The sequence below is a fragment of the Myotis myotis genome, unplaced genomic scaffold, assembly GCF_014108235.1.
Source record: "Myotis myotis isolate mMyoMyo1 unplaced genomic scaffold, mMyoMyo1.p scaffold_m19_p_7, whole genome shotgun sequence".
NCBI classification, from domain to species: Eukaryota; Metazoa; Chordata; class Mammalia; order Chiroptera; family Vespertilionidae; genus Myotis; species Myotis myotis.
The window spans coordinates 93,938,913-93,960,866 of record NW_023416379.1 but is presented as its reverse complement, the minus strand read 5'-3'; the positions used below and the strand labels follow the sequence as shown (position 1 = coordinate 93,960,866).

The 21,954-nt window shown below is 60.1% G+C and overlaps 1 protein-coding gene across 2 annotated transcripts in view; it reads right to left on the bottom strand.

Moving 5' to 3' along the window:
* Nucleotides 1-21,751, bottom strand: part of GRM4 (glutamate metabotropic receptor 4) — a 105,564-nt gene extending 83,813 nt beyond the window's left edge. For both annotated transcript variants that reach the window (XM_036318280.1, XM_036318281.1), the window contains exons 1-2: nt 21,367-21,751; nt 10,019-10,902 (exon numbers count right to left, since the gene is read on the bottom strand). In XM_036318280.1, coding sequence (XP_036174173.1) covers nt 10,019-10,537 — 519 coding nt within the window. In that variant the 5' untranslated portion in view covers nt 10,538-10,902; nt 21,367-21,751. The remainder of the gene's footprint in view (nt 1-10,018; nt 10,903-21,366) is intronic.
* Nucleotides 21,752-21,954: the final 203 nt, after the last annotated feature.

The following is a 21,954-nucleotide window of genomic DNA, read 5'->3' as shown; positions in this document are numbered from 1 at the left end:
GCAGGAGCGAGACCTACCCACGGTCAGGTCAGTTTCTGGGGCTGTGGGGTCAGCCTGAATCAGGGGAGGGCCTGGTTGGGCGGCGTGTCCACTAGGTAGGGCTCGGTACTGAGATGCCATGGCCCTGACCAGGTGTGAGGCAGGCGGGTGGCCAGATTGGGTGCAAGGCTGGAGCACCTGGCCAGGGACAGGCAGGCTCACCAGCTGCTTCTACCTCCTGGCCTTAACCCCAGGCCCGGGGTGAGGCTGCCGTCACCCAGAGAGAGGCCCCGAGAGAGCCTGAAAGGGACCGGGGGAACAGAGATGTGGGAGGGCATGAGAAAGCCACAGCCAAACAATGAGGCCGGGGCTGGGACAGACGGTCAGAGAAAGTCCTTCAGACAAGGGGTGTCCCTGTTCCCCTCCCCACAACGCTGCTCCCACCATGATTCTCCGATTCTCCTGACAGCCCCAGAACCAAGAATGGAGGCCTGAGCCTGCAGCCCCCCTCCCCCTCCCACCCCCACCCCCACCCCGCCTCCCCCAGCCCAGGCCCCGGGGCGAGTGGCAAGCATAAAGGTCAATTGGAATATAAAGTAGAATGTGCCTTCTTTTCATTTCCAACATGTCTGAGCCATAAAATGCTAGTTTAATAAACTGGGAGGACGCTGAAAAGCACAGGGCCCTCAGGGCTGGGCAGGGGAGGCCGGGGAGCTGAACCCTTCAGAGGGTGAGCCCACCACTGCGGCAGCACCGCGCCCGCACACTCCCTGGCTTGTCTGTCTGTCTGTCTGTCTGTTGGGCTGGGCACTGGTGGGGGGGGGATGACAAGAGAGGCCCAACCCAATCCTGCCCTCGACATGGTCACGGACTTCGGGGAGATCCGGGAGCGCCCCACATACCCCAGGATCACTTCAGCCTTCGGAGGGCAGGAAGGTCTTGGATGTTGAATCAGAGCTGAAGGAGGGATTAACTGGCCATCAGACGTCAAGAAAGGCATTCCAGCCCCACTGGTGTGGCTCAAGGGTTGAGCGTCGACCCATGAACCAGGAGGTCACGGTTTGATTCCCAGTCAGGGCACCTGCCCGGTTTGCGGGCTCAGTCCGCGGTGTGGGGCGTGCAGGAGGCAGCCGATCAATGATCCTCTCTCATCAGGGATGTTCCTATCTCCCTCCTTCTCCCTTCCTCTCTGAAATCAATAAAATATATACATATATTCTTTAAAAAGGCCCTCCAGGCGCAGGCATGGACACGGGTCTGGGACAGCAGGGAACACAGGCGTGGAGATGGCCGCTGGGAGGCCGCTGCTGGCCCCGGGAGTGAGCCGGGGCCCCTCTGCAGGCAGCACTGGCATGGACCAGAGCCGCCCTAACCCGATGCCCTCACCGACAGGGAGGACAGCGATCCAGCCGGGGCCACGAGAGTTGGCAGCGGAGCCGGGCCCAGAAAGCAGGTCCCTGGGCTCTGGGAGGCTTCTGGTAAGGGGCCCACAGTCCTCCCCGAAGTGGGGAGCCAGAGATGGCACCACACCTGACAGTGCGAGGGTCAGGAGGACGCAGGGCCATCACACAGGGAGGTGCGGGGAAATTCACCAGAGTCACCCTCTGCCAACCGCCAGCGAGCTGCCCTCCAACTGCAGAGTCCCCCCCCCCCGCCCCCCGCACGCTCTGCCTGGCAGCCCCGTGGGTGCTCCGGCAGCAGGAGACGAGGGCTAACGCTGCTGAGCCCTACTGTGCGCCCCCGCACTGCTAGCTCCCATGGTGCACTTCCGTTTCCACACCTGAAAGGCACATGTGACTCTGCCCATCTTACAAGTGAGATGAGAACTGTCCAGAGGCCGAGTGATCCGGGGCTGGGATGTGAGCAACCTACTGCGCGCTGCCTCCGAAGCCGGTGCTCTGGGCTGCCCACCACAAGCAGGCACTCGGCAGGTATCCACAGGCTCCGTGCCAGGCGGTGCCCTGAGCCCTCTCTACGTATCCCTCATCTGGTCCTCACAAGCCCCACGAGGTGAGCTACAGGCTCCCCACTTTACAGACAAGGCAGCCAGGGCACAGAGAGGCACCGCCAGGTAATAAATGGCAGAGCAGGGGTGAAGCCCGGCCCTCTGGTCCCAGGGCCCACACTCCACCCACCGCCTCGGACTCGTAGCTGGCTCCGCCTCCCTCCGGTCTCCAGCACCCAACTCTGTTCGCCTCAGCCGGGAAATAAAAGGGAGGAGTTGGAAGAGGCTCAGGGGGGCCTGGGTGGGTGGGGGTGGGGGGCAGGGGAAGAACGTGTCTCTCACACAGGCTCTTCCCCTCTGTCTCCTCCCCATCACCTCTGTGGCTTCACAGCCCATCCAGCCCACTTGCCTCTCTTACAGACGAGGAATCTAAAGCCCTGACAGGCCCAGTGACTTGTCCAGGTCAGAACCCTGGTGACCCTCCTCCCACCACTCCCTTTGCAGTAAGAAGGAGCAGGATGAGGGTTTCTGAGCCGCCTCGATCCTCCTCTCCCTGCTCCCAGAGCCTCTGGTCCCCTCTAGTAAGCTCCCGGGTCAAGTCAACAACCAAGCACAGTCCCGCCCCGGGGCCTTTGCACGTGCTCCATCTGGAACACTCTGCCTCCAGACATCCATAGGGCAACCCCTGCACTCTATTTGGTTTGATCAACAAATGCCCCCTCTTCTTCTTGTCCCCACCCCTAGCCATCCCGTCTAAAGGGCCCCCCGGCCCCCACGGCTCTCTAGCCACTTCCTGCTTTGTTCTGCAGGGACCTGCTCCCCTTGACATTGTATATGTGTGTCTTGCCTGTTCACTGCCTGCCTTCTCCTTCACACATAGAACCCCACCAGGGCAAGGCCTCCGTTTGTCTCCCGCCTTATAAAGTTGCTCAGAGTGGTGGTTCTCCGTCTGGTTTGCACATGAGCCTCACCTGGGAGCCAGGCCCCATCTCAAACCAATTACCTGGGGTGGGGCTCTCGGTGACCCCCCTGTGCAGCCACTTGGAGAACCACTGCTCTAGTGGTGAAACGCTCAGGGGTGTTCAATTCAGATTTGGTGAATGAATGAATGGATGGATGGATGGATGAATGGATGGATGGATGATTTTCACAGATGGGCAAACGGAGGTCCAGATGGGAGAGTGAGAGTCAGAAGCCAGCCATTGTGAACTTAAGCCTCCCCAGCCTCAGCCCCACGTCAGCCCCTCCACAATGTCACACACCTCACCGAGGGGCCTGCTGCAACCTGGTCTCTAGGAGCCCACCAGCCCTCCCTCCACGGCAGCTACAAGAAATGGCCCAAAGGCCGCTGCTGCCTTCTTTTAATTCCACAATAATGAGCCTATTTGCCAGTCTGTTGCCAGAGCCGCACCCCTCCTGCTCCCACGCCCACACCTCCTGTATTCAGAGAGGTTCTGCCACCCCAGGGTGCACCTCGAAGGAAGGGGGCTGGAGAGGCTTGCACAGCGAGTGGGGGCACTCCCTGGAGAAGCCGTGTGGGCAGGACAGGGACACTGGGATACGGAGGACTCGGAGCATCCAGTGGAGCAGCCACAGAGCCTCCCAGCAGGTGTCCACACACAGACCCAGCCCCAGTCTCATGGCCGCAGGTGGCTGTGGTGAGCCCCAGGCTCCAGAGCCACGGGAGTGATGCCACTTCTACCCCAGCGGCCCGTCCACAGGGAGGGTCCTGCCAAGACCACAGGAGAACCGGCAGGGAGCTGTCTGGGGGCTCCAGACCCCCAGGGCCGCTCCCCAATGCCACATTCCCTCCTCCCAGCTCCCTCTCCTCTCTGTTCAGGCCTTGCCTGACCCTGGGTCTTGAGGTCACCTTCCCAGACCCCCTACCACGCAGGAACATCTGGGCTTAGGGGAAAGAGAGTCCCCGTAAAATCAGAGGGAGAGCTGTGTGGTCCTCACCCTGAGAGCCACCTCCATCCACTCCCTCCCACTCCCTGGGTGCCCAGCACTTCACAGCACTAGGGCCGATCAAACCTGCTCAGGTAACTCCGGCATCCCCGGGCACCTACTCAAGGCTTTGCGCACATTGCTGTTCTACCAGGTGAACCATTTTACAGATGAGTAAACTGAGGCTCAGAAAGGCCACACAGTACGAGGCCAGATCTCAAACCCAAGCCAATCTGATGGCCAAGAGATGGGAGAGCAGAGTGGTGAAAGGGTATGTTTAGGGCCAAACAGTCTGGATTCAAATACAGTTCCACCACTTACCTGCTGTGCAACCTTGGGCATGTTGCTTAAGCTCTCTCTGCCTGAATTCTCCATATGTAAAATGGGGATGACAACTGTACACCTTGCCCTGTTGCGAGGACTCAACCTAAGGGCACTGGTGGGCACCGGTTTGAGCCAGTGGTAAGGTGGGACCTGCTGCACCCACCCGCACAGCCAGAGCGGGCACAGCCAGCCATGCAGCCTGCTGTGGCTGCAGTTTTGAGGGATGTGCTGGCTGCAGACGCCTTATTCCCCATGAGTCCATTCGTCCAAGATTTCCTGAGGGCCCCGCTGGGCCTGGCATGGGCTGGGGTCCTAGAGGTGCAACTGGAGTCTAGAGGGGGTCAGCTGATGGTCTGCCTCACCGGCTCAGTGCTCACACCCTGAGAGCAGCCTAGGCCATACGTACATGAAATCTGAATTTGTAAACTTTCCTATTTCGTTTTATGATGATTTTGATTTTTTTTTTCAATCATTCGTTAAAAACACAAAGACCATCCTTAGCTCACGGGCCATACAAAGACTGGAGGAAAAGCTGACAGCAAACAGAAAGACAAATACGGACATGCCCACAAACTGGGCAGGGCGGGTGGGGCTCTGAATAAAGTCCAGTTAAGCTTAAGGTTACAGAAGAAGGATCCAGCCTCAAAGAATGGGAGAGAACATTCCAGACAGAGGGACAGCAGGGACAGAGGCCCTGGGGGAATAGCATGGTGTCTCCGAGTGACAGGAAGACACAGCACCAACACGGGTGACATGCACCCAAAAGAGACAGAGCGTGTGGCCAGGGTCTCCAGGTGGCTTGGAGCTTGGGAGTTTGCATTTTAATCTAAGAGCAGCAGGAAGTCAACGAAAAGTTTAAGGGGGTGGGGGGGGGGGGCGATGTGCGGGGACTTTCAGAAAGATCCCCGGGCCTCAGGGCGCTGAGCAAAGATCTGCTGCCCCATTTGGAGGCCCAGGGAGAGGCAGGAGGAGCTCCCACACGGCCTGGGCGAGACCCAGGGTGGGAGCGGGGGAGTGCTCATCTCCAGGACACACTCTGCAAGGAGAGGCTGTGGACAGTAGGAAGAGGTGGTCAAGTGCCGCCGGGTTTGCTGGCCCGGGCGCTGGGGGTGGAGCTGCCTTCCAGGAAGATGGCCAGGCTGCGGAAGAGTGCTGGGCTCTCTCGAAAGTTTCTCTCAGTTGTGCAGTGGAAATACTTGGAAGACACAAAACCCACATCCTCAACAGAATAGCTGGCGTTAGCTGAGCCGCAAAGTACCCCCAGGAGCCCTGGGCTGGGCGCAGAGGAGCAGACAAGCCAAGCACCGGACAGGCAACTTTCTCTAGCGCAGCCGCGAACCTTTCCGGCACTTCCGGTCCCCGGTGGGACAGGAGGACTCGCATGGCCAGGGGAGGCGGGGAGGGGCGGTGCACAGAGGGCTAATGTCAGTCACCAGCATCCTGGCCAGGCCGCTCCTGGGAAGCGGGGCACCTGCCCACCCACCCGCTGGCTGGCGCTCCTCCACCCTCTCTGCTGCCTGTCCCTCATGCCCTCCCTCCCTCCACTCCACCCCACTGTTGTGACAGCAAGAACTCTCATTACCCAAAAGTTACGTTGGCCGCTCGGTCTCAACACTCTGCAGGGAGGCACAAGAGGCCCAGCAGATGGTGGGCCCTCCCCAGGATCAGCCTCAAAGGTCACCGTCTGTCACTGCCCACCCGCTCCGGCCTCTTCCGCACGGACGAGTCTCCCATGCTGACTTCAGGCCCAGCTACAAGCTGTGCAGTGACATTTCCTGTGGGCTGACTGTGTGCCAGGCACTGCACTAGCCCTTTTGTGGACATGAACTCTTAATTCCCACACCTGGTCTAAGAGACCATTATCATCCCCATTTTACAAATGAAGAAACTGAGGCACAAACAGACTAAACAATTGGCCAAGGTGGCAACGGCTGTCTGGCTCCAGCGTCCAGATTCTTAGCCAGCACCCTGTGCAATCTCCCCTTCTTCGAGCCTCTGCTTTTTTCTCCACTGTGAAATGAGTATGGGACTCAATGAAACGATTTCTGGATCCTTCAGTGCTCTTACAGGTCCAAGATTTGACAAGTGCTTCCTTCCAAGGCACTTAGTGTATGTTCTTCTCCCCACAACAATGTTTGCTCTCGGGGAAAAGATCTTACTGGCTCGTTCACACTATGGTGTAAATGACTGATATAGTGAGTGGATATGGTGAGGTAACTCTGGCAGAACAGAGATTCAAACCCAGGCCTCGCCCTAGCCAGTTTGGCTCAGTGGATAGAGTGTCAGCCTGCATACTGAGGAGTCCCAGGTTCGATTCTGGTCAAGGGCACATGCCCAGGCTGAGGGCTCGATCTCCAGTAGGGGGCATGCAGGAGGCAGCCAATCAATGATTCTCTCTCATCATTGATGTTTCTATCTCTCTCTCCCTCTCCCTCTCCCTTCCTCTCTGAAATCAATAAAATATATCTATAATAATAAAAGCATAATATGTTAATTAGACCGGATGTTCTTCCAGATGAAGCCATGGCGGTGGGGGCCGAGGCAGAGGCGGCAGCTGGGGCCGAGTCCTCTGCACGAATTTCGTGCATCGGGCTTCTAGCATATATATAAAAACCCAGGCCTCACTGGCTCCAGAACCTGGGCTGTCCCCACAACATAGCATTGTACAGGCCACATCCTCTGGGCTTAGGATCTCCTCCAAAAGGTGTTCTTCACACCCATCCATATCCCCTCTCCTAGGAGAACAGAGCCAAAATGAGGATAAGGGAGAGGGTGGGAGCAGGGAGGTAAGGGAGATAAGCTGTCAGGTTCATGACCTTCCAACATCAGGTCTTCTGATCCCCAAAGAAGGCCTGGGATTGAGTCCTACTCCAGCCCGGCTCATTTGGGGGGGCAGTCTGCAAGGAGTCAGGCCTGGGAGCTGGGGACCTGACTTCCCGCCTTGCCTGCCACCTAAGAGGGCTGTTTCCACATCTGCAGGATGGGGAGTTGGCCCCTTCCAGCTCTGCCAGTTATGAGTTTTGTTCACACCATGACTGCACCCCATTAGCTTCCTCTAGGCAGGAAACCACCCCCAATGCCCCCAAAGCCAGAGCTCCGCTTTGAGCCGTGCACAGGAAATCCACCTCTCGGAGGAAGAAGAGCCGTCATCACAGCCTTTGGAGACGTTCCCAGCAGGCCCCGTAATGGCCTTGGTGGGAGCAGGAGCCGCGCTGGGACCGCTATGGTGCTCTTCGAAATAGACACCTGACACGGCAGCTCCCCGGGGGCCCCCTCCCTCATCCTCTCCTGCCTGAGGCTCCAGCTCCTGACCTCCCTCCCCAAAGTTCAACCTTTTTCCTCGGTAAATGGCTTTTAAGTTTCTCGCCCAGCCTCTCATGTCTGTCCGTTTAATTATTGAGGAGCCTTCGTGTCGCCAGCCTGGAACATTAACACTGTTAAAAGGGACCCATTGAATGCAGACCACAGCCATCAGTCTCCCTCCGGCTCTCGCCACCGCTCCCCACCTCCTCCCTTTCCTGTCTCACCTGTCCCCTCCTCGCAGCCTATGGGACTCGCACCCAACCCACTCATCTCTCCGTAACCTGAGGAGGCACAAACTGAGGCCCCGGCCCGGCCACGCTCTCTGTGACCAGATGAGCAGAGGAGAGGGCTGGTGAGCTACCTTGGCTCCAGGCTCCCTCATTGCACCTAGACCTTCCCCATCCTGGGAACAGTTTTCACAGAAGTCACAGCCCACCGTATGGGACGCCAGGCACCTCATCCCAAAGCACCCATGTTCCCAAGAACACGCTTCAAGGTCTAATGCTGACAGTGACCTTCCTTAGAGCTCGGCCAGGTCATGTGACCCCTCTCAACTCCTCTGATCTTCCCACCTCCCTCCATTGTGGGCGCTGCCTCCCCTCTGGGAGATGGTGGGAGGGACCCTCACCCATGTCCCAGTCCCAAGGGCCCAAACAGGCTGGCTGCCATCTTCCTGCAATGGCGTGTGATAAAAAGCTCAGACATGGAAGCTGCCATAGCCCCACCCAAGCCCTGGCCTTCTGGGAGGCTGGGGGCCGGTGCCCCACCCAGACAGGCTGACAAGGAGTCCGGGCACTGCCCCCTCTGCTACATGACCCAGTTCTCACCTCCTCAGCAGGCAGGCTGATGTGACCACTCAGGTAGCCCTGGCCCCACCCACTCTGGGTCTCCCAGCCCTGCAGCTAAGGTGGGCAGGTGGAAGGGCTGGACCGAACTACCACTCCCAACCATCCCACCAAGGAACGGGCCAAGCAGCACCCCTCCCAGTGTCGCTCAGACTGTCCTGGGCAAGGGCAGCGTTTCCTTCAAGTCTCCTACTTCCTTCCTCTTCGTTCTGCATTCTTCATAATGCACCCACTTGTTCTCAGAGTAGAATAATGTTTTCATCTGGATCATCGAGTAAAACCAAGAAGGTGCAAAGGCAAGAACCACATGGCACAGGGGCTCACACCAGCCATGCAAAGTTCCGACCCTACCCATGTGGTGACAGGGCTGCTCCAGCCTCCTTTCTTTCCCACCAGCCCCCAGCCCCAGCACAGGGATCTTCAGCACTATTCACCCCCACTTCGACCCAGCCCCCACAACACAAAGGACTGATGCATGCTGGGATTGGGCAAATGGGTTCCAGAAAGGGTACAGGAAAGAGGGCTCTAGGCTCAGCACTCCCCACCCTGCTTGGAGCCAACAGCCTCTCTCCATCCGATCCCGAACTCTGGAGACTGAGGAGAGAAGGGGCCACATCCTTCCAGAGGCTGAGAATCTGACACCAGAGTGAAGGAGGGACCCAGTGGCTTCCTCTCTGCATCCCTTCCTCCTCACCCTCCCCTCTCTCTCTCTCTCTCACACACACACACACGCGCACACACATGCACATGTACACACACACACAAACACAGAGCAAACAAGGAGGCTCGGAGAGAGGAGCAGGCACATAATTATGGGTAAAATGCTTGTAATGTTTTTCTCTCTACCCGGTAGCTTTCAGTTGCTTTACCAGCTTAGCGAAGCACTTGGCTCCAATTGAATTGCAAATCAGCAGCTCCTGCCCCAGGAAGAGAGGAAGGGAGTTGGCAGGGAGGGGGCAGGGAGGGATTCCAGAAGGAAAGGAAGAAAGGTGTGCAAGGAGGAAGGGCAAAGGGAGGAAATGAGTGAGGGAAGCTTGGTTCAGGGCCAAGGGCACCAGAAACAGGGACCGCCTGCTCGCCCCAGGCCTTTTTCCATCTTCATCTCCATTCTCTGCGGCTCAGTGGCCCCACGCCAGATCGGCACACATTTCCTAACCGTGATCTCGGGGTGGAGCGGGAGGGCCACGCGGGGCTTCCGCAGTGACCCAGAAGAAAAGCACCTCTTTCTTGGGAATTGCAATTATTTGAAAACAATGTCAAAACAACAGCCTTCCTTTCCTCCCTGGAAGCATCCCTATTTCCATCTGTCTACCTTTCTATCTGTCTGTCTCCTTCTATATCGGTCTGCACATCTCCTCCTCCCTTCCGTGGCTCACAGGCACTTCCTTTTCCCTTCTTAGTTCAGAATTCCCCGCTGAGGGGAATTGATCAAGGAGCTGCCCGCGGCCGGTGCTGTTTCAGCACCACGGTCAGCACCACCGCGCTGGGTCCCGCCCCCGACACCTTCACTCTGCGGGGTCTGTTCTCTGCATGGGACAGGCCCCAAGTGTTCCGCTACTGCCCCAAGGAAAGAACTCTTCCCTCTGGGAGTCAGGCAGGAAGAGGAGAAAGGAGCCGGCCAGGCCTGGCACCGTGTTTACGGAAGAAACCTCTGGACGAAGCGGCAGCCACTAACCTTGAACAGACGAAGGATGTTGGCCACCATGATGGAGACTGAGCTCCCGGAAGCACCAATGACACCCACCACCCGTTCGGGTTTGGTGATGATGGGCGGGCCGCCGCTGCCACAGCGGACCTCCGTACCGTCCTTCTCGATGAGCGCCTGCACGAAGGTCAGCGACTGCTCCAGGGCGTGGGTGTCCCTCGAGCAGGTGTCCAGGATGCGGGCGCCCAGCGTGATGTTGGGCAGCAGGTCCGGGTCATTGTTGATGCGGTCCAGGGCAAAGAGCATGGCCTCCAGCCGGTGGATGCCCTTCTCCTTCTTCAGTTCCCCACAGGCCCTGCCCTCCAAGCCCCGGCCGTGCACGGGAAACAGGCCCCCCAGTGTGATGTCCCCATCGATGCGGATGGAATTCATGTGAGGGTGGCCCTTGGGCTTCCCCAGGGAGGAAGGCACCCAGGGGCCATACAGGCTGAGGAGCAGGCAAAAGGGCAGCCGGGCCCACCACCAGCCCCAGCCTCTCTTCCCAGGCATCTTGGAAATCTCTAGAGATCCATGGGCGGCAGCCCCACTCCTAGCCCTGGCAGGCCCCGGGCCCCCCAGTCTGGGTGAGCATGGGCAGAGCAGCCCCCACACGTCTCTCCGGGGTGGCTTCAGCAGCGGGGTGGCCGAGGGCTGCCAACGGGGTAAGCCATGCCGGTGCTCCTTGCCGTCCAGCAGTGCTCAGTTGCCCCCACAGGCCCTGCCCACAGACGGGGCCACGGGGCAGCAGAGCCCGGGTCTCGGTCCCCGTCCTGCAGGCCTGTTCTTGCTGGATGACTGAACAGAGGCGCGTGCTCCTAGCTTGGCATGTCTTGGCATCAAAGAGAAAACAGCTCCAATGCTCTCCTCCTACCAACCTTAGAAGGGAGAGAGAAAGAGAGAATCAAACAGAAGCCCAGAGAAGACATCAGCTGTTCTGATCTCTCGTCAGGAGCCTGTGAGGAGACGCGGGAGGTTATCGCCAAAGACTCCACAAATCTCATCCGGTTTCCTCCTGGCTGCTGCTCAACTTGAGTCAAATGGGAGAGCTTAAGGCAGAAACTGGGTCATGTTTGAACATTTCTCGAGGCCTGTACCCACTGCCATCAGGAGCCTGGGCATCAGTGAGCATGCGCCCCAGGGACAGCCTGGGCTGGCCTGGGAGGAACAAGGGCCTCCCTCAATGCTCTCCTACACGACAGAGAAGCAAGAAACCAGTCCCACTGGGCACAACCCCGTTTTAGGGATGAGGAGACTGAGGCCCAGGGCAGGAGAGCATTTTGCCCAAGTCACACAGGCCGTGACCCACAGAACATCGCCTAGCACCCGGCTTCCCAGCCCCCAGCTCTGGGACCAGACACTCAGGCTCCTGGGACTCAGAGACAAGGAAGGCCGACAGGGCTTCCTGGAGAAGGAATCAGCTGGGAGCTGCTCCTCTGAGGGCTGCAGAGAAGCTGGGGGGCTGCTGGGGGTCAGGATTCTCCTCCGGATTCAGGGGTGGACCCTCCTGTTTCCTGTTTCCACCCCAGCTGCCCAGCAACGCCAGGCAGAGAGCAAACCCTGGGCCTCCTGAGTGAGCAGCCAGCCTCCCTCTCCTGGTGGCCTCCCTCCCCCTCCCTCTCTCTGCCCATCTTATCTCTCAATTCTCCATTGCTCGTCTCTCTCCCCCACTTCCTTCCTCTGAGAGTGGGGCTCCAGTTACGGCCTGCGCTACTGCACACTATTAGGATCGTCGTCATTATTATTGTTGTTGTGATTAAATATTTATCTGCAAGGGGAGAGGAGAGAACACCAGCTCTTCCTCATCTCTCTGCTAATTTGGGCTAATTTCCCCTGGGGTTCCTTCCCTCCCCCAACCTCCCTGCTGAGAGCCAGCAACCTCCCTCCCCTCAATTTAGGAGGCCATGGGGAGAATGCTGGGAGCTGAGTCAGGGCTGGGCTGGAGCGCCAAGCCCAGGCCCCCTTCCTCGTGAGGTTGTCAAATGAAGACCAGGAAGCCACATGCCCGTGTGTGCCTCAGTTTCCCTAGCCGTTTGGAAGAAGGGCTTGTGTTTGGATTAGGAGGTTTCCCAGGAGAATGTGGTCTCAGAGCCACCCACCCCCCACCTGTCAGCCCCCCACAGAGGCCCAGGCTGCTCCAGTTCTGGGACAGGGGAGGATAGGAGAGGGTACAGAACCTAGGAGTCCAGCCTCACCTCCCGGGCCTCTCTGGCAAGCGCCTCCGGACCCTCCCATCTCACCCCCTCATCAAAATGCTCCCTCCCATTAGCTCCTCAGAGGCCAAGGACACACTGTGGATCATCCTTAGCCCCACTCTGCAGGTGAACCCGGAGCCAGTGGCATCCCAAAGGCACACAACGAGTCAGGGTGGGTCCGGGATTCAAAGCCAGCACCAGTCACACAGAGCCCCGGGGGCACCCGCAGGAACGCTCCCTGATACCACCCTCACCCTGAAGCCAGGACCCTGTGACCTAGGGCTGGCGTCTGTGCTTTGGTCTGTGCTTTGGGGAGGCGTAAGGGCTGCTAAAATACAGGAGAGGGGGTGGCTACGGCTGAATGGAGCTGTCATCATCACTCACACCTCCGTGTGAGCTCATCAGAGCTCTCTCCCAGGTGGCTGTGGGGACCAAAAGGATGTGGGGACCTAGTTGCTGACGCCAATACTAGGCAATTCAGATAGAGAAACTGGAGAAGGCTTAGACAGATACCACAGTCCTGCCACTGCCTGCTGGGGGCCAGGCATGTCCCCTGGAGAGTCCTCAGTTTCAATATCTGTAAAATGGGTGGGTTGGAGGAAAATCCAGTTGGGGGACACCCTGTCCCTGCAGGGGCATTTCCAACTGTCACCATGATGGGTGGGAGTCACCTACTAGCCTGCATCCAGACAGCGGTCAGAGATGCCCTGGGCACAGCCGCACAATGAAACACGGTCTTGTTCAAATGCCAATAGTGCCCCGAGGAGAAATAACAGCAAATGACAACTTACTGCTCTGTGCCAGGCACTGTCCTAAGTGCTCTGCTTACACTTCCTCAGGCGATGCTCGCCTCCCTGTGAGCCAGGGGATACTTTTGTCCCCATCACCCAGCGGAGGAGGCTGAGGCACCCAACCTCAGCTGGTGACAAGAGCCGGGGACACAGAGCCTGTGCAGGCTGCCCAGGCCCCTGCCACGCCACCACACAGGCCACTCCCAGCTCTGACAGCCTGGGAGCTCAGGCCTGGTCTTCCTGAATTTCCAGCACAGGGATTTGGAGCATCATGGCAGACCGTGTGCACTCAGGCCGGGAGGCCCTCACACAGCAGCTGGCAGGCCCTGCTGAGGCTCAGGTCCTCCCTGAGGGCGCACGTGGCTTCTCCTCGCAGCCGGAGCACCTGTGGGCGGGCAGTGTGCACACACAGGCACCCCATGCACACCATATACCACACACACACACACACACACACACACACACACACACGGAAAGGACACATCCACATGGGGAAGGAGACCTCAGTGAGGCGAAAGGCAAATACCTGCAGGAGTAGAATCAGGAGCCCAAGGACAGGGTCCTGCCCAAGCTGATGGGGCTGCCCCCAGCCTCCCTCCCCAGGGATGGGCCCCACCCTTCCCTCGGGCCCACAGGCCTGCCTTTTCTGAGCTTCTCCACAGAGCTGAGCAAACCGCTGCCTCTTTCAGCCTCCCCTCCTTCCTTTGATCATGTAACAGGAACCAGGGACAAGGGAAAAGTAAAAATACCCTGTGAGTGAAAGGAGTCGCGGAGAGCAGGGGCGGCTGCCTCCATCAGCAGGGGGAGGGGCGCCGGGTGGGGAGGCTGGAGCCCTCAGACCACCACCCTCCAAGCTGGAAACAGCCAGGAAAGCTCACACCTGGGACAGCTAGGGGACCCTCTCCCGGGGAGCCCCAGGGCGGCTGTGGCTGCAGCTCCACCCAGGCGGTCTCTTCTCCCTGGCCTTCCCTCTCCCTCCCGCGCTCTCCCAACCCCGTCTTCACTCCCTCTCTAGCCCTTGCTCCAGGGGAGGGCAGACCAGGCAGGAAGGGATGCAGAGAGGGAAGAGCACACATCATCTCCACATGGCAACAGTGCCAGGGCATTTCCCAGAACATTCTCTCCTGTGAAAGGGAATGAGGGGAGCTGGGGGGATGGGTGAGGCCCACTTGCCCTCCCCGGCCACCTCCACCACCCAGGGCCACACAGAGGGCTCCGGACCTGCCTCGGGCCCTTCCCAGTCCTGACAAGCAGGCGCCCACGCTTCCCCCAGGTCTAACCTAATCCTCCCTCGGCAACCAGGGCCTGAGCCAGGAAGAACCACAACCACAAAACAACCAGATCCAAACATCGCTGCTGTGACTTACTAAACTCCGATCCGGTTCTCACTGAGCTGCGTTTTATTCTCCCAAACCTAAGGGAACGGAATTTTCCCAAACTCCAAAACAAAGGGCAGCAGCAGAGGGACTGACCCTGCATGGGGATGGGGCGGGGGCTGGGGCTGGGGGGACCCGCAGGCCCCTGGCTCCCCAGCAGGCCAGCCCCTCAGGGCTCAGTGAGGACAGCCAGGCCCAGGGAGGGCTCCAGGGCCACCCCAGGCCCGTCCTCTGCCTTCCTTGGGCCAAGCCTCCCGACCTGCTGGGACCTCATGGTCCCGGTGTCTCCATGTTCCCTTCAGCACTTATTTCAGTCCTGTCCCCTCTGCTTCTGGGCGTCCCAGCCCAGCCCAGGTGCTCGGCAGAGCTGGGGAGTGTGAGTCTCTTCGGGTCTGTCTAGATGCCTCCACCTCCCAAGGGGAAGGTGAGGGAGAACCTGAGGTCTCTCCCTCCTTCCTATATGCCCCCCACTCACGGGAGCCACCCCTGGGCCCCGCGCTGGCGGGCAGAAGCAGGGCTGGCTGCACCGTGTGAACTCAGGGAGCAGGTCATCAGGAGCCATGCTCCACCCCAGCGGCCAGTGACTGACTGGTTTCCACCTGCATGACTCCCGTCCTCGGGGAAAGGGGTTGACCAATTAGCTCCCACAAACCCTAGCAAACCCTCTCCCCACGCGGACCACAACTTGAGGGGAATCCTGTCCTACTCCTCTTGATATTGCTACATCCCCGCCTGCGGTGCCTGCAACCCCTGCCCGGTTCACGGAATAAATGATGTGATGTGAGTGAATGGTTCCTGGGCTCTGCCCACCCTTCTCTCCCAGGGAATCTATTTTTCTATTAACAGAAAGAGCATCCCTGCTCCCAGTCCCTCACCCAGCCTGAGCCCTGTTCTAAGGGCAAGGAGGAGTGCACCCCGGCGTGGGGTCCAGGCCACAGGCCCCCTTCCTGCACTTCCTGGAGCTGCTCCAGCTCACCACCCTGGGTCCTGAACCCTCCACGTTCATAAACACCACGCCTCCCTGTTCCACCAGAACAAAAGAGGGCCTGATTCAGAAGCGACTGGTTTTGTGCTGGGCACTGAGAAATCTGTGTGAAAGGAAAGAAGGAAAGAGAGGGGAAGGGGGAGAGGGAGAAAGCAATTCTTTAGCTTAATGCCAATGGACAGGAGGGAAAACTCTAAGTCAACTGCCTGTGCTTCCCCCACCCTGGCTCCCTCCAGCTTCCTCCCTGCGACACTCAGCCCCTTGACAAGATCCTTCCTCCTCCAGGAAGCCTGCCCTGATTATTCCAGTTCCCATTGTCTCCTTCTTCCACACCTAGTGCCATACAGCAACTCTCTGTTGTTATTTGTCACTGAAAAGCCTGGGAGCACATTAGGGCCTGTCTGAATAGGACCCCCCCTTACCTCTGTCCCCAAGCCTCGCTCAAGGCTCAAAACACAGGAAATTCTCCATAAATAATAAGACAAAGCCAGGTCGCTGCCCAGAGCCAGCATGGCAGCCACCCCACCCAGGCCGAGCCACGAGCAGGGGGTCTGCAGCAGCATCGGGCCCACAGAGAGGAGTCCCACCTTCCACTGAGTTCTGACAGCCCTCCACGTGGTCGGGCATGGAAGACAGCCCTTCCTGCCACCCCATGACTCAATGAGCCACTCACATGCGCACTGAGCACCTGCTGTGTGCCAGCTCTGCTCTGGGCACTGGGCACTGCTGAGAGTGACACGGACATAAACGCCTGCCCAGGGGGCGGGGGCGGCACAGGAGAGACAATGAACACACCTACACACAGATGTGCGGCACTTCCGGGAGACAAGGGACTGTGAAGGAAAAAGGCTGGTAAGGGGGCAGGCAATGACCCAGAGGGGCATCCTCAGGGGGCAAGGGGCAAGGAAGGCTTCTCTATGGAGGGGGCTCTGAGTAAAGGTTAAAAGCAGGAAAAGGGCCCGCCGGGTGGCTCATTGGTTGGCGCATAGTTCTGTACAGCAAACAGGCTGGGGGTTTGATTCACGGTCAGGAAACATACCCAGGTTGCAGGTTCAATCCCAGTTGGGGAGCAAACGGGAGGCAACTGACAGATGTTTCTCTCTCACACCAATGTGTGTGTGTGTCTCCCCCACCCCCCCCACCCCCGCCCCTTTCTTGGGTGAGGATTTTTTTAAAAGCAAAACACTAAAAGCTTGGGGGAGAGTCAATTGGGGGGAAAGGAGACATATGTAAAACTTTAGACAATAAAATAAATACATACATACATACACACCACTAAAAGCATGAGCATGTATCTGGGAGAAAAGCATCCCAAGTAGCAGCAGCGAGATCAGCAAGTGCAAAGGCCCTGAGGCAGGGGGCAAAGCAGGAGAGGTCAGAGAGGCCACGGAGCACAAGCTCCATGGTGGACAGAGAAGCGAGGGCCCACTGGGGGGCTCAGAGCACAGCGACAGGCAGGGATTCCTGACAAGAAACGCCTGAGGCTACGGGGCAGCAGCCTGCTGAGGCCACAGCAGTTCACAGCAGTTGGCGGATAAAGCAAGCACCGCTCCTCCGCCCTTGATTCTACCAGTGCAGCCCAGAAACGCCCAGCCCTGACCGTCCCCTCACCCAGAGCAGGGGCCAGCCACCAAGCTCAAATTCGCCCAGATCTTCTCCTACCACCAGCGCCCCCTCTCGTGCAACCCCAGGCCTCTCCTTCCCCCAACTCGCCCCCCAACACGTGCTGCCACCATCCTGTTTCCCACACAAGACCCAAGTGGGCAGTGTCTTTGTTTGCAGCTGCTGCTGTTGTGGGCTTCCCTGCTAATGTTTTCTTCCTCTTCTCCTCCTTCCTGCTGCCCCCTCCTTCGTCAGAGCTCCCCCACACCAGCACTGCCTGGACAGCTGGGGCCCACAGGCTCAGCAAGTCAACACCCAACTCTACCGTCTCCCACAGCCGTGAACACAGAACCAGGGTGTGGGTGGGACTTCCATCCCAGGCCACACTGAGGCGAGGTACGGAGAAGGGACAGGGACACCTAAGAAGCCATCACTCACCAGAAACTTCAGAATCAGGCCAAGGCCCCAACGCTTACTTCAATATTCAGATCTAAAAACCACCCTGTAGCAATGACAGTATTTTCACTGGAAGTCATGGGCCCCGACCAGCAAACAGGTCCAGGGGTGGCACCTGTCCTGAGGAACGGAGGGGGGCCTGGGAGGGCAAGGGCGAGGGACAGAGCAGGACACACAGCTCCTGGGCCTGGTGCAGGTGGCCGAGCCCGGGAGGAGCAGCTGGCGGAGCTCTCCGGGGACTCGGGGTCCTCACAGCAACGGGCGGCCAGTGCTTCCTCCAGAGCCGGCTCGTCAGCGCGCTCGGCCCGGAATGGCCTGGGCTGTCATCGGGGCTACTTCCCAATGACTGCAGATAATCTCTCCTTAATTGAATGGGGTCCGGATAATGTCATTATGCCCCGCGTCCTCAATTTATTTAATATACGTGTGTGCACATATTTAAGCCTCACTGCTGCTGCGAGATTGCTAAACGGTGAGATTAATAATAAAACATTTTGACAGGCGTCATCGGCTTTAATTGAAGGGGTTGATCTTTACTATCCCCGTGGTGCTCGTTTTTCCAAGAAGCCGAGAGAGACGTGGACAAGCTGGAAGAGGCGCTCGCGGGCAGGGGGCTGGGCGCGGGGTGGGCAGGGCTGCAGGGCAGGCCTTATCTTTCCTAAGCAAGTTCTGTTATCCATCTCCCTTTTTGTTTTCATATATGTTTATTGATTTCAGAGAGGAAGGGAGAGGGAGAGAGAGACAGAAACATCAATGAGAGAGAATCATTGATTGGCTGCCTCCCACACCCCACCCCCCACTGGGGATCGAGCCCGAAACCCGGGCATGTGCCCTGACAGGGAATCCAACCGTGACCTCCTGGTTCATAGGTCGATGCTCAACCACTGAGCCAGGCCGGCCAGGCTCTACCTGCCTTTTAGGAGCAAGCTCAGGCAGTGAAACAGAAGCGGGGGGAACTGAGCCAGGAGCCCCAGAGTTTGACTGGGGGTGGAGCCTAGAAACAGAGCTACCAGCCTGGGGTGGGCTGGGAGGCCAGAGACTCAGCAGAGAGAGAACTCGGTGGAGAGAGAACCAGGGCTGCCAGGAGCGAGGGGAAAGGCAGCCTGCATTCTGTAAGGGCCAAAGGCAGTGAAAGCTCTAAATTAATTTTTGATGGTCCCCAGCTAGCGAGGGCAGAGTTAACATGAAAACAAGTCGTCCCTGCTCTTTGCAGGAGCTGGCACCAGGCTGGGTGGGAGCAACAGGAAGCTGGTGTCCGCTGCTCCAGGCCCACTGGCCACCTGGGGAGGCCCTCGGGTTGGCCTGGACAACCAGCAGCTCCTCTGCCAGCCCGTGAGCAGGGCAAAGCCCAGATGCCAGCTCCCCCACACCTTCTCCGGGCAGCAAAGGCTGCTACCATTCTGCAAAATGAGATAACCTTCCAGCCAACGGGCCCAGCTGCCCAGGCTGCCACCGGGCCTGCCCGCCGGAGAGCTGGGTTCTAGGCCGAGCAGAGGAGGACAGCAGGGTGGGCAGATGTCTTGGGGTGGGCGGTAATTAGGGGCTGCCAGCTCCACACTTGTCTAGGGGAGAGGATGTGTCTGCTGGCTGTAATTATAACCCGCATAAGCCCGTGGGTCTTGGTCCCATCTTTTCCTGCCAGCTGTCCCCATGTCGTAGGGCGGTTCTGATGTGGCCACGCATCCTGGAGTCTGAGCTGGGGACCTCCCAGGAAGGGGGTGGGGGCTGCAGAGCCCTTTGCCCTGGGTCCACCCTCTGACCCTTAGGCTAGCACAGTGCTCACTCACGCACCCTCACCTACCTCTGGCTGCCTGCCTGCCGCTGTGCGAGGCCTCCCTCCAGGAGACGTCACGCCTCCAACAGATATGAAGCCTGAAGCCGCCCAGAGGAAGGGAGTGGGGGGGGGAGGGGCCCATGCTAGGCCACTGAGGCCAAAAAAGCAGCTCGACTCCTGCCGCACTCCCACCTCCACTGCCTCCCCCACCTCCCCTTCTGCATGGCACGCTGCATGCTCCCCTACATCCCATACATCTCCCCGGAAAACCCGCCACCACCATCAGTAGAGCGTTCCTTTGGGTTAGGCATTGCCATCTTCCTCTCTGGGTCTCTCTTAAATGCAAAGGTCCGTGGCAGGGGTGGCCCTGAAGTGGCTAAGATCTCAGGAGGGGTAACTGTTTGCTGTCTTCATCTCTGAGGCGTGTGCCGGTGTTGACAGGTGGGGGAACGTTGATGGCAAAAAGGACAAAAGCTGGGGGGGGGGGGGGGATGAAGAGAATGGTCACCTAATTCACAAGTAGGCAGGCATGTCGTCCAGGGCTAAGCAGAGGCTCAGGGGCGCCATCCTCAAAGGCCCCCGCCCAGCCCAAGGGCAGAGGTCTGCCTAAGGCCCTCTAGAAGGTGGGGGGGTGGGGGGGAGGGCTCTGACCCACTCTCCACAGTCCCCAGGGCCTGCCCGGTGGGTGACCACACCCAGGAGCCTGCAGACCCTGGTGGGGACTGTCTGCCACCTCAGGGAAAGCACCTGAGGTCCTCACCGCTTCATGGAGTTCTCCCACCGCCGAGGCCCTGAGGCCGCTAAGAGCTGAGACTGCGTACACTGAGCCTGGGGCAGCCCAGCAGCCCGTGTGGATCCAGCGGGGGCGGGGCCGGCCTGGGCACAGCATGGGGAGGGGGAGATGGGAATTAGAACAGTGTTCACTTCCACAGTGAGGGCCCCGGGGCTGCGAGGCTGCGGGAACCGGATGCGCAGTGGGGAGACTCAGAGCGCTGGCCGGCTGCCTGCCTGAGCCCCACTCTCACCCTAGAAGGTAGCAGGGAGGGGCTATGATGGCGCGCACACGCCTCCCCCATCACAGAGGCCTTTTTGCCGGACTACAAGAGGGGTAGACGGACTCACCGCTCCATCAGACACGTGGCTCCGGGCACCCCACTAGGCAAACCCAGCTCAATCCTGCAAAGCAGCTTTCTCCCGCACGAGGGGCAGAGATGCTGACGAGAGAGGGGAAAGCAGAAGAGCCGCCTCCAAAAGGGACCTAAAGTCTAAAGGCGGGGGTGTCACTCGTGGCCTGGGAGCAGGGGGCGCTCGTACTTAACGTTCGGGCCTCAGGACTCCCTGCCGCCGCCACTGCCTCGCGTTTCAGCACAAACAGCCTCAGACCGCCCCGGTGCGGGGACGCCGCGCAGGCGGGTCCTCCACCTCCCGCTCCGCCCGTGCGTCCACCGAGGGGCGCTCCCAGCTCCCGAGGGCCGGGGAAGCCCGACCCCAGAGGGGACCCCAGCAACATATACACACACACACACACACACACAGCTCATCTGGGTCCCGGAGAGGTCAATCCAGACTGTCGGAGCACCTGACCCCGCATCCCGGGGTGGGGAGACCCCAGACCCTGAGCGCCATCCCAACCCGGCCGCGGCCAAGAGCGAGCGGGCGCCGGGCTCTGGCCGGGGTCGCAGGCGGTGCTGGCGGCCACGGAAGCGGGACGCGGTGCGGGAGCAGTAGCCGAAGCGCTCGAGGTTGGCGCTGCCCTCCCGCCGGGAGGCGGCAAGGAAGGGGTGCAGATAATGCCCCGCTCCCCGCCGGCCCTGCCTCCCCGCAAACGGGCGCGTTAATGCCGCCGCCCCCACCGGAGAGCTGGCACGACCCCGGCCCGGTAGAACCTGACATAACCCCGGGCACAGGGACACTCCCCCCGCCCCCGGCCCGCAGAGACGCCGCTGCCCGACCCTCCCCTGGGGGCCCCCGGAAAGCCGGGCCAGCCCCGAGGGGAGACCCTCCAGCCCCGAAAACTCCAGGCGGCCGGCCTTCCTCCGGGAGCCGGGAGCGCGGGAGCTCGTCAGAGGCCACCTCCCCCAGCCCGGGGTCCCCGCCGCAGCCCGTGCCCAGAGGCCGGCGGGTACCGTCCCCTCCGCCGGGTCCCCGCGGGCCACAACTCACCGCGCACCGGCGAGGTCTGCACCGCGCGGAGGGGTCGGGGGCGCGCCCGCCCGCCCCGGGGGCGCGGAGAGGCGGCAGCCGGAGGCCGGTTCTCGCGGTGCCCAGAACCAGGGCCGCGGCGGGCGGCGCTGACGCTGCGGACCGAGCCGGGCGCCGAGCCGCCGGGAGTCCCGGACGACGCGGGGAGGAGCTGGCGGCCGGGCTGCAGCGGCTGCTCCGGCGAGAGCGAGGGAGCGAGTTGGGGAGCGCCGGGCAGCCCTGCTCCGGCCGCCGCGGAGCGCGGGGTCCGAGCCGGAGGGAACGGGCGAGGCGGCTCCGGGAAGCGCGGTCCGACCGGGGGCTCCGGGCTGGGAAGCGATGGAGCGGGAGCCGACCACTGGCGCAGCCGACCGAGCTGCGGGCGCCGCGGCAGCGGCAGCAGGAAAATAATGAGAACGAGCGAGAGAGCGCGCCGGAGAGGGAGCGAGGCAGGGAGAGCCAGGCAGCGCGGAGGGGAGGCTGCGGGAGGGGCGGGAGCGCCCGGAGCACGAGGGGGCGAGGGGACCGCAGCCGCCCAGCCCCGCGCCCGCGGCCGCACGCGATTAGGCG